At 44.0% G+C, this 12,973-nt stretch overlaps 1 protein-coding gene across 4 annotated transcripts in view; it reads right to left on the bottom strand.

Moving 5' to 3' along the window:
* The window catches only part of PEX3 (peroxisomal biogenesis factor 3), an 82,650-nt gene that overhangs the window by 27,144 nt on the left and 42,533 nt on the right, over window positions 1-12,973 (bottom strand). For all 4 annotated transcript variants that reach the window (XM_056566731.1, XM_056566734.1, XM_056566733.1 and 1 more), the window contains one exon: window positions 10,917-11,085. In XM_056566731.1, the coding sequence (XP_056422706.1) occupies window positions 10,917-11,085 (169 nt within the window). The remainder of the gene's footprint in view (window positions 1-10,916; window positions 11,086-12,973) is intronic.

Here is a 12,973-nt window from a genome sequence, read left to right on the forward strand (position 1 = left end):
AGACAGCGATGCTCTGGGGGTAATAAACCTGGGAAGTACTTGGCTAGGACATTGAGACAAGAGGGCAGCGTTATACGTCCCTTCCATCGCCATGCCTCAGGGGGGGAAAATCATACCTCACTAGTGAGATCCTGAAGGCCTTTGAACATTACTATACAGACCTGTATAACTCTATACGACTATTTACAGTAACCTGAAGAAATGGACCTCTGGAACATGCTCCTGATTGGGCAGGGCTAATATTCTAAAAATGTATGTTCTCCTAAGCCTTTCTATACCTCTTTCAGGCTGTCCCCGTCGCCATCCCCATCCCCTTTTTTAAGAGGTTGGATAAACTGTTTCGAGCATTCATCTGGGCAGGGATGCCAATCGAGAATAGCCAAGCAGATCTTGACACGCCGTTAGCAAGCGGGTGGACTGGCGGTCCCGGACTGCAAAGCCTACTATATCGCTGCCACGCTAACCAGATTCTTGGACTTCTTTCATGGTCGCATTACAAAGAGATGGGTGGGGGTTGAGGTGAGTGCAACTAGATTTGAGGTCACGTCCTTCCCGTGGCTGTCCCCCCCCCAGGGCAATCCCGACTAGGTTACAAAAGGAACTACCGTGGGTTACCAGGGAATTGATTACAGCATACAAGAGGCATGTCTCTAAAACTGGATTTATCGATCCAGATGGTCTGAGACTTGCTAGACCGCTCCTGCCTCCTTAACAGATGCGTGCCTCTGCCTTCCCGGCCCTCAGGACGGTTTCTCAGATCTATGGGCTCCTCATGAATAGGGGGCCGCTCAGAGTCCAACCCAGTTTGTGGCGGCCTGGGAGTCGGAGTTGCAGACTACTTTCGCTCGGACGGACTGGTCCGCGGGTTTCACCCTGTGTCACCAGCTATCTATCTCCTGTAGGGCACAGGGAACTAACTATAAAATACTGACCGGGTCTCTGCAGTCCTGCATAGAATGTACCCAACGGTGCCGGACCTGTGCTGGAGATGTGAGGGGTCCCGTGGTGCCATGTCCCACATGTGGTGGTTGTGTTTTTCCCTGCTTAGCTTCTGGACTGTTGTACTACCCAGCATAGCCTCTATCTCTGGTGTGTCCCACCTTAACGACCACAAGGTCCTTCTTCTGTCTATCCTACCGACATTTAGAAGAACCCCTTCTAGGGTCCTAGCTCACTTCCTCCTTATGGCAGCGAGGACTGAAATTTCTTAGTGCTGGAAGGATTCTTCCCCCCCCCCCCCCCCATCTCGGAATGGTATAAAGAAATCCTTTTTCTTTGCCGTATGGAGGAATTGATGGCTGATTCATCGGGTCACTAGGAGAGATACGTAGCTATAGGGCAGCCATGGTTGGCCGCTTTATAGGAGGGATTAAACTCTTAAATGGTGTGGGGGACCTCTTCTCTGGCCTCCGGATGTCGAGTAGATGAGTGGGGGTTCGTTTGTGGTGTTTGGTCTGATGGTGACCGAAGGAGAGTGGGTCCTGTGTTGTTTGTGTTTGTATTTATCCCCCTGTCACCCCCCCCCCCCCTAACCCTCCCCACTTACCCCTCCTTAGCATGCTTCTTTTCTTTCTCCGGTTCCCACTATACTTTTCTCTCCCAATTCCCTCTTCGCCTCCTCTCCCCTCTTTATCCTCATTATCCTTTTCCCTCCCTCCAGAACATTCCTCTCGCCATTGGCTGTTATAGCGGGAGACATTATCTAACAATTAACCACTAATAGGCATAGATCATGCCCAGTTTAGAGGTGTTTGATGCAAATGTTATCTCGTTATATTCCCTGCTGTGCACAGAGCATGCTCTACCTTCTTTTTATGCTTTGCCAAGATGTTTTGTCATTTGCAAATCTAGAATGTTTTTCCTGATTTTGTTTAATAAGAACGTTGTTTTGAATGTTTAAAAAAAAAAAAAGAGTGCTGCTGCGTGGTCCATAGAACCTGCAGGAAATGCCCACACTTCATCTCTTAATGGTGCTACACACCAGAACTGCAGTCACAGACTAAAGAGCTAAAGGACAATTGAGGTGCAGGAAATATGCAGACAGTCTGACTTACCGGTAGAAAGGTCATATCGCCGATCACTGTGCCCCCTTGGTCGTAGGTGGGAGGACGGGGAGGCCTAGGAGCCATTGAGAGAATCCCCGCCACCCTGGGAGATCAGGGGAGGCTGAGGAGCCATGGATGGCATCCCAATCGCCCTATATAGGGTCCACAGGACACGTCAGGGCACTTCTTCGGACACCGCTCTCTGGTAGTGGGGTACCGGAACTCCAGCCACAGAGACATCAGGCATGTGAGAAATGACAGGTGGCGGAGGAACCATACAGACCACTGTCTAGCTTACTGGTATGGGTCCATAGTATTCAACAGGTCACTCCATCGGACACATAGCACTGGCTGAGGGGTACCGGAATGTCAACCGCGGATGCGGCAGATATGAGGAGATCATTGACCTGTGGAGGAGGGAATGCACACGCCAAGAACCCTCCCCTGATGGATGACCATTGGGGGAAGAACCCCAAAAAGGCCCTAGGCTTCCACCAGGAACGCAAAAGCCCTGTAAGGGCACCTGGGGAAAAAAAAAGGAGGACCCCATATACAGTCCCAGAAAAGGACCCAGCAGATATTAATCTGATATTTTGGGCAAAAAAATGTAATAGCTATGAGCTGCCACAGAGGGAGCCACATAAAAACACAATACCATTAACAGCCGCTAGAGGGCGTTTTCCAGTCAAAGAGACCAGGGGAAGACAATCCTTTCTATAAATGAACCTGGCGCGGGGCGCCCCGCAAATTCCAGGCATTAACCCCCAAGCCTGGACGCTCCACGGGGGAAGGAGAGGGGCGGAGCTAAACTTCGTCTGTGTGACAACCGTGCCTGGCTTCCGCTGAGCTGGAGGAGAAATGGCCCTGAACCAGGGAGTCAGAGGGAGACAGCCTCTGACATCCCTGGTAGCGTGAACAACTACTGCAGCGCCCTAAGCCTGGAGGGCTCGCTGCGAGAGGAGGGGCAGAGCTAAACTCCGTTCATGAGATGCGAAAAGTGCTGGGCTTTTCCTGTCCGGCGCTCCCAAGACAGCGCCAACAGAGGGGGGAGAGAGTCCTCCCTCATTAAGTCTCCAGATTCCAGCGCTGAGCACGGGAGAAGGGGGGCAGAGCTACCTGCCATCATTATGGGTCCTGATTGCCAGCAAGCGCCAGAGGACATCCGACCAGCAGAAGAAAATCAGCGGCCGCAGAAAGTATAGGGAGCTGTTGTAAAAGCTGGCGGCTGATCCGAGACAGAAATGGCTGCCGTAACTGTGAGTCCACTGGCAGGCCGGCGGGTGGAGGGGGATGATATACTCACCTACAGTCTTCATATACTCATCCAGGCATCTTCAACCAGCTTATGGCCACGCTGCATCATACCAGGCTAACATAGCGGGGCGAGCAGGGGCAGTGGGGGGCCCAGACCAAGGGTACAACCTCCAGGCACTGGGGAGAAGGGGTTAACAGTACATACTCTATGTCTGTGCCCCTTTGTCGCATATGGGGGAACAGATAGCGCCATGCTCCTGAACCCCCACCTGAAAATAACAAAAAGTGAGGAAAAAAAGCTAACTAAACAGCCATTACTAGAAAATAATTTAAAAAAAAGAACAGGCCTGGGGAGCTCCCAGACCTGTGTCTTGCCTCCTACTGACACTAGCTTAAACTGATTACCTCACTTTCAGTGGGCCGGTATATATCCTGCATGGATGGGGCCGACTTTTTTCCCTAGTGTCAGCGCCTCCAAGTGGCAAGAGAGTACAGTGGTCCCTCAACATATGATATTAATTGGTTCCAGGAGAACCATCATATGTTGAAACCATCATATGTCGAGTACATATGTCTATGTAAAAATGGTAATTGGTTCTGGGGCCTCGGAACCATTGTATGTTGAATACATATCTCTATGGGAAACTGCCAATTGGTTCTGGGATGACCATTTTATGTGGAGTGTATGGAGAGTGTTTAACAAACCAGGGTGCCTCCAGCTGTTGCACAACTACAACTCCCAGCATGCATGTACAGCCATTGACTGTCTGGGCATGCTGAGAGTTATAGTTTTGCAACAGCTGGAGGCACACTGATAGGGAAATATTGATGTATGGGGTGTATAGTGTGTGTATATGTATTGTATGTGATGTGTGACATTGCATACAGTACTGTACAGTTCTTTAAATACCTTCAGGGGGGACAGAATGTCCTCCATTACGATCCTGCCGACTACAGCTCTATAGGAAAGGAAGGGGAGGGCAGCCGGCAGCTCATTGGATGCCTGCAGCAAGATGCTGCAGGCTATTGGCTATGGTGGCACTGGGGGGGCGGGGCTTACACGGAGCTCACAGTGGAAGCCTGCATGAGTTAGCAGGACAGCATGTGAGTAACAGGAGGCAGAACGGGGCACACGGGGACATTAAACAACTATCTGTCAGTTGCTGAAGTTGTCAGCGCTGTCAGATAGCTGTTTGTACGATGGCCCCGACACACAGCAGCATCATCATATGTCGAGGCTGCCTTCAACATACGATGGGCTCTGAGAGGCCATCATATGTTGAAATGATCATATGTCGAGGTCATCATAAGTCGAGGGGTCACTGTATACCCAATGTCTCTGTGTCCCCCAATGAAGAGCGACCGAGAAATACATATTTTGCTAACTCTATCTTAGAATTAATTCATAAAACAAGTATTTCAAGTAAGGAACATGTCTGTTTAATAACCACTAAGTATAATAAATTGATATGATATGGTAATACTATGAAATCCTCAGAAATGGAACAGCTGTAGTTCTAGACAAGGTCATGTTGCCTTGTTACTGAGTGTCTATTAGCTATCTATCTCCACTATGACAAATTATTCGATGACCTTAGACGCCCTGTCTGAGGCTTCCAGAAAGTCACATTGAAAATCAGAACTGTTGGAGAAGGCAATCGTGTCTAGACAAGATGTCATAAAACTCTGCAACCTCTTCAACTCTCATTACATTTCCTTCTGTCAAGAAAAATATGGCATTCCTTATGATTATACAAAGGTTTTTTGTAAGTATAACACTAAGTTTAAAAGGGGTAATCTGCTGGAAAACATTTTCTTTTAAATCAACTGGTGCCAGAAGGTTAAACAGATTTGTAAATTACTTATCAGTACTTATCAGCTGCTGTATGCTCCACAGGAAGTTATTTTCTTTTTAAATTTCTTTCTTGTCTGACCACAGTGCTCTCTGCTGACACCTCTGTTCATGTCAGGAACTGTCCAGAGCAGGAGAGGTTTGCTATGGGGATTTGTTCCGACTCTGGACAGTTACTAAAATGGACAGAGGTGTCAGCAGAGAGCACAGTGGTCAGGCAGAAAGGAAATTCAAAAAGATAGGAACTTCCTGTGGAGCAGCTGATAAGTACTGGATGGATTAAGATTTTTAAATAGAAGTAATTTACAAATCTTTTTAACTTTCTGGCACCAGTTATTTAAAAAAAAAAGTACCCTTTTAAGTTACATGCGTGACAGCTCCATCATAGAGTCTCTTCAAGAGTGAAAAAACTAAGCTGAACAGTGCACACAACTGACACCAACAGGTCCTAACGGATTCCACTGATCCCAACCTATGGAGTGTCCATTGCAAAGTTTGAGTGGAGAAAAAAACTACAGTATTTTCTTCTTCGTTCATGTCCTGCTATAACAAAGCTTCAACACAGATGGTGAATGATGAAGAACGGCCTAAGGTTTTAAATAAACATATACCGTATGTTCACATACATACATACATACATAGGAAAAATGCATAGTGGTATCCACAGTAGAAATCTAAGGCTAAGTTTCCACTTGGTTTTTTTTCTGGTAGTTTTTGGAATACTGTCACTGGAGTTTTTGAGCCAAAGTCAGAAGTGGATCCACAATGGAGGAGAAGTGAAAGTCCTTCCTTTATGTGTCCTATTCCTTTTGAATACACTTCTGGCTTTGGGTCAAAAACTGCAGTGACAGATATCCAAAAACTGCCAGAAAAAAACCAAATGCATTATTCCTGTGGATCCTGGCCTAAGATTTTCACATTGAATGCTGCAGATTAGCCCCTAAATTGCGCTTATTTGCATTTAGGATATCAACATAGACTATGTGTCAAAGATGTGACACCTCACAGTGTGCATAAAACAATAAGCAGGCTCAGCCCCAAGGTATTTCTAACGGGGCGCTACTCTGTGTACTATACTGCACATCCAACAACAAGAAAAAAAGAAGTCCACCATATAGCGCACACCCAATAATTAAAAAAGAACAACAATCTTTATTTATAAATTACAAAAAAAAAAACATCTAATCAGAAAGATTGACATTTAAAAACCATTTAAAAAGGCACAAACGCCCTCTTACAATAGGGAGAAGCCCCTAAGACTCCTCCCAGGGCACCTGTTTAATCCGCATCCCCTGTACTATCCTACAAGCTGGCCCACCAATATGATGGTAATCAAAAACAATACATATTAGAACCCCAAAGCCAAATTCAATTTATACATCCTTAGAAATAATAATAATACAACCTGAAGGGTAGCAATCCTAATTATCAATATATATTGAGGCACTGGGAGATGGAGGAGCCAGAGATAGCACGAAATAATAGCATATTCAAAGAGGTGCCCTCCTGGAACCCCACGCGTTCCGTCACCTGTGGGTGACTTCCTCAGGGGTGCTGTGTGGGATAGAACAGGGGATACAGATTATATAGGTGCCCTGGGAGGAGTCTAAGGGGCTTCTCCCTATTGTGGGAGGGCGTTTGTACCTTTTTAAATGTCAATCTGTCTGATTAGATGTAGTTTTTTGTCATTTATAAATAAAGATTGTTATTCTTTTTTAATTATTGGGTGTCCGCTATATGGTGTACTTCTTTTTACACATCACTCATTGAGGGCAAAGGCAATGAGATCCATGAACATTACTTTTAGGTAATGCCACATTAAACATGATCTCCGGTTTTGTGTTCTAGAAATCTGCTAACATATAAAAAGAAAGCAAGCAGAAAGTAACACTATGGAGGAAATTACAAAAAACGGGTGTACTTGCAGGTCTTTAGTATACTCCAGATGCTGCTAGATTCCATTGGCAACCCAGAGCCCTACTCTAAGAAATCTACACTAGCTCCGAGCTAGTGTGGCTTTCCGCTATAGTTCATGCTACTTACTGGTGTTACCTATAGTAAATCTGCCAAACTGCAGTTGTCCTGTTCATTTACAGTCATGGCCTTAAATGTTGGCACCCCTGAATTTTTTCTAGAAAATTAAGTATTTCTCACAGAAAAGGATTGCAGTAACACGTTTTGCTATACACATGTTTATTCCCTTTGTGAGTATTGGAACTAAACCAAAAAGGGAGGAAAAAAAAGCGAATTGGACATAATGTTACACCAAACTCCAAAAATGGACTGGACAAAATTATTGGCACAATTTCAAAATTGTGGAAAAGAAGATTGTTTCAAGCATGTGATGCTCCTTTAAACTCATCTGGGGCAAGTAACATGCGTAAGCAATATAAAAAGCACACCTGAAATCATCTAAAAAGGAGAGAAGTTCACTTAGTATTTGCATTGTGTGTCTGTGTGTACTACACTACGCATGAACAACAGAAAGTGGAGAAGAGAACTGTCTGAGGACTTGAGAACCAAAATTGTGTAAAAATATCAACAATCTCAAGGTTACAAGTCCATCTCCAGAGATCTAGATGCCTTTGTTCACAGTGTGCAACATTATCAACAAGTTTGCAACCCATGGCAATGTAGCTAATCTCCCTAGGCGTGGACGGAAGAGAAAAATTGATGAAAGGAGTCAACGAAGTATAGTCCGGATGGTGGATAAGCAGCCCCAAACAAGTTCCAAAGATATTTAAGCTGTCCTGCAGGCTCAGGGAGTGTCAGCGCAAACTATCTGTCGACATTTTGCCAAAATTAACTTAAGCCAAAATCCTTCTGGGAAAACATCTTGTGGACAGATGAGACCAAGATAGAGCTTTTTGGTAAAGCACATCATTCTACTGTTTACTGAAAACAGAATGAGGCCTACATAGAAAAGAACACAGTACCTACAATGAAATATGGTGGAGGTTCAATGATGTTTTGAGGTTGTTTTGCTGCCTCTGGCACTGGGTGCCTTGAATGTGTGCAAGGCATCATGAAATCTGAGGATAACCAACAGATTTTGGGTCGCACTGTACAACCCAGTGTCAGAAAGCTGCGTTTGCATCCAAGATCTTGGGTCTTCCAGCAGGACAATGACCCTAAACATATGTCAAAAAGCACCCAGAAATGGATTTTCAACAAAGCGCTGGAGAGTTCTGAAGTGGCCAGCAATGAGTCCAGATGTAAATCCCATTGAACACCTGTGAAAATTGCTGTTGGGAAAAGGCGCCCTTCCAATGAGAGAGACCTGGAGCAATTTGCAAAGGAAGAGTGGTCCAACATTCTGGCTGAGAGGTGGAAGAAGCTTATTGATGGTTATAGGAAGTGACTGATTTCAGTTATTTTTTCAAAAGGATGTGCAACCAAATATTAAGTTAAGGGTGTCAATACTTTTGTCCAGCCCATTTTTGGAGTTTGATGAGACATTATGTCCAATTTGCTTTTTTCCCTCCTTTTTTGATTTAGTTCCAATACACACAAAGGGAATAAACATGTGTATAGCAAAATGTGTTACTGAAATCCTTTCTATGAGAAATACTTCATTTTCTTGAAAAATTTCAGGGGTGCCAACATTTACAGCCATGACTGTAACACTAAGCCCCATCCACTGTTTGCAAAATGGCAAGAAAGGCGTAACTCCCTCAAAAAGTCTCAAATTTTCACAAAACAATTTGTGACTTCATTAAAGGGGTAGTCCAGTGGTGAAAAACGTATCCCCTATCCTAAGGATAGGGGATAAGTTTGAGATCGCGGGGGTCCGACCGCTGGGGCCCCCCTCGATCTCTCTGTACGGGGGCCAGGCTCTCCGGCCAGATAGCGGGTGTCGACCTCCGCACGAAGCGGCGGCCGACATGCCCCCTCAATACATCTCTATGGCAGAGCCGGAGATTGACGAAGGCAGCGCTTCGGCTCTGCCAGAGTTGTATTGAGGGGGCGTGTCGGCCGCCGCTTTGTTCGGAGGTTGACACGCCCCCTTCCCGCGGGCTGTCAGGGCCTCGTACAGGAGATCGCAGGGGGCCCCAGCGGTCGGACCCCCCGCGATCTCACACTTTTCCCCTATCCTTAGGATAGGGGATAAGTTGTTCACCACTGGGTTCACCACTGGACTACTCCTTTAACGCCTGAAGCATAATGGCTTCATAAATCCCTTCCTTGGTCTCCTGCCTTTCTATGGAGGCAGACAGAACATTATGAGTCTGTCTACCTGTTTGATTCACTCCCCTGCACTAAACTTAATATGAAGCTATAGCCAAAAAAAAAAAAAAAGTTTTAGACCATGATCATTCCTTACATAGTTAAGACCCAATTTTAAACAAAGGAGGGGAGAAGATGAGGATGCAGGTGAGGGGAACCTTTAGTACAAGAATTCTATGCCTCTACATACATATTAATGTCACTTTGTTCTAAGTGTCTAAAAGCCCTTAAAGATGGACTGACAATTCCATGATACTGAGCTCTGTGATTGGGGATCTTTTTATAAGCTTTCACATAGCTCAGTGGTGTGATAAGGCCATATAAACTATCACTGGATTGTTTATTTGGCCCTTAAATTCATCACTGTTGGCCGCAGTCTTACTTAAGAGCTATTATTGATGATTTTATTGTCTGCACAAAAGATCAGCCAACAAATATTTTCTAATTTGTTGGCTGATCGTTGGCCTTTTACACAGGATGAATATTGTTTTTCAAACAAACAGTCATTTACTCGATAATGGGCATGCACATTTCCCCTGCAGAAGACATTTAGCAACCATGTATATGGCTGTCCCAAAGTAAAAAATGAGCATTGTTCTGTAACAGCTTTAAGAGTTGCAAACCCGCAACAAATTCACACCAATTCTTGCTGGATATTTTGTGCCTGCAAATCAGAACAGAATACCCACAGCGTGTGTGTCCTTTGTGAACATACATAGTATGAACCATTCTCTTCATCAAGTTTTATTTAAAATCTGGCAATAGGGTGTGGTTGATAGAGAGTAGAAGACATTATATGCTTGAGAGACATTGGTTTTTGTTTCACTTGTTTTGCTAGCAAATATCATAATCAAAAAATAGTGTTTGAGGTCATTTGTATCAAAATCTTTCTTCTATGTCCCGTGCAGTTTCCAACCACCCACACTTAAATGGGCACTGTCAGATATAAAAACGTTTTATGTGTTGTACATCTTGCAAACATTTTTTTCTAAAATACTACTTTAAAAAAAAAATTCAGTGAGGGAGGGGGAGGGGGCATCACAGTGCGGACAAGAGATGGACACACCCCTTCCCTTTGACAAGATGAAAAAGACATTGAGCAGCTGTAATATGCTATTTTCTAGTGAAATATGGGTGATAGAGACATGCAAATTACATGTACATTATCAGGATGAGGTACTGAGTAACATAAGTTTTTTTTTTGTGTGGAATCTGACAGGTATGCGTTAAGTAATGCGAGTCCATAGTCATGTTTAAAAGTAGCTTTCCATCCAATAAACTGGCCTATCCCCAGGTATCAATATTACACTAGCACCCAGTCAATCAGTTTAAAAGGGGCTGTAGCCTCTTCAATGTTTAATGTACCTGCGCTGTTGTACAGTACTTTAGGTAGAGCAGATGCAAGGTACTGCAATGTTGTCCCATACAAGATACTTGTGCTCCAGAAGATAAGCAATCAATGCTACAAAGGCCAGATACATAGAGAGCTTGATGGCACCTTACTGTGATGCAGCAGCTAAACACTCCAGAGTAAATACCTGAGAGGTCAGTGGGTTCTCTTCATCTGGCATCATGAAACGACATAGGAGTGATTTGCTCTGTGGCTCCTCCAGATCTAAGGTCTTGTTACAATCTTCCACTAATCTACGGATTTCTTTAAAATGTTGCTCCAAATCATTAAGTGAAAGAGACTGCTTTAGAGATAAACTGGTAAGAGAGAATACACAGGATAAATCTAATTCTGTTTTGGAAAATATGTCCATATTTCAAGAACCCTTCTGAATCTGGTCAAGAGAAAAAAAACCTTAAAAGGGATATTCCGCCACTAGACATCTTATCCCCTATCCAAATGATAGAGGATAAGATGTCTGATCGCGGGGATCCCACCACTGGGAACGCCCGAGATATCTCCTGCAGCACCCAGTGTCTTCTGCTGCATGGATCAAAGTTCGCTCCGAGCCGGACGACGGGCAATACATGGGCTGGAGTATTGTGAGGTCACAACCCCGCCCCCTCTTGTGACATCACGCCCCGCTCCCTCAATGCAAATGGGTGGGGGCATGGCGGCCATCACGCCCGCTCTCATTGACTTGTACTAAGGGGGTGGAGTAGTGATGCCATGAGGGGGCGGGGTCATGACGTCACGATACTCGGGCCCTGTATCGCCAGTCATCAGGCATGGAGCGAACTTCGCTTTGTGCAGCAGATGACATGGGGTGCTGCAGGAGAGATTGCGGTGGTTCCCGCGATCAGACATCTTTTCCCATATCCTTTGGATAGGGGATAAAATGTCTAGAGTCAGAGAACCCCTTTAAAGGTCTATTCACATGTACAGTGTCATGAGTACATTTAATTCTTAAAATTTAAAGCTGCAGATTTGATGTTGTGTACAGTCATTTAGTTTCAGTGAAATCTTCAGCATAAAATATGCCCAGGATACTGTATGTGTGAATAGATGCTAACAAAAGCACCCTACTCGTAGGAGACTCAAAATATTTACATTGCCTTGGTAGATAAACCAAACAAGATGTATAATATAAAGCTATAAATATTTTAGAAAACATCGATTTAAAAAATAAATATAAGCTAGCAATCAGTTGAATTAACAAGATAAGAATACACACTTAATATACCCTGACCAGCATTAAGGCTGGGTTCACACATGATAAAAATCAAAAGAAAAATACATCCATGAAATAAGTTTTAGGAATGGACAGATAGATTAAAAATCTAATGTGCTGTATGTTTATGGAGTTACAGCCATTTTTTTTAAACAATGTTGTATTTCCTTAGACCTTCATACAGTGCATTATTAGATAAAATACAGCCATTTTTAATACCTATGTTATGGTTCTATTTTTCATTAAAAAAATTAGCTTTTTTTTTTTTTTTTTTTTGCTTGTTTTGGATGTAAAAAATAGTAACAGAAAGTTATTTCTGATACAAGGGTCTGTCATTGTTCCCATACTGTCTGTTTTTCTCTACCAACTGAGTGATACTTTATAGTTTTGTGCCTGTATCTGTTCTTGTGTCTGTTCAGACATTGGTTTTTATGTCTGAACAGCGCTTGTTCTTATTATTCCTAGCCTTGGAAGAGTTAAGGTTCTCATCCTATTGCAGCTCGGGTGTGGCATTAGCTCTGCTGCACATTGGTGGCTGGTGATTCTGTCATGAACGGGGGAGCCCTAAGCTGTCTCTAATAACACTCTCCCTGCCAACTTGACCATCCGCCCTAAACGGCAGATCGACAACCACGGTGCCGGCCCCCTACCTGCTATTGCTACAGTGCAGTGGGCGTAAAATCAAATAATATACATAGTTGGTCACATGCCAGAAACAGAACAGGAAAACTACAAACAACCAGATATACCAGACAAAATATAAACTCACAAACAGGGCAGTATGTAGTGTACTAACATACAGTTCATAAACCGCAATCCAGATAATGGCAAATATGAATAAATGAACATGACAAGGTATAAAATGAGTAAACAGCAGAAACCAGGAAATGCAGGGGATGAACAGAAGAACTGAATGTTAAACACCAAACTGATCAGGAACATAGAACACTGTTCACACTGGACTAAGATAACTA

This window comes from Hyla sarda, chromosome 3 (genome assembly GCF_029499605.1).
Source record: "Hyla sarda isolate aHylSar1 chromosome 3, aHylSar1.hap1, whole genome shotgun sequence".
In the NCBI taxonomy this organism is placed as follows: domain Eukaryota; kingdom Metazoa; phylum Chordata; class Amphibia; order Anura; family Hylidae; genus Hyla; species Hyla sarda.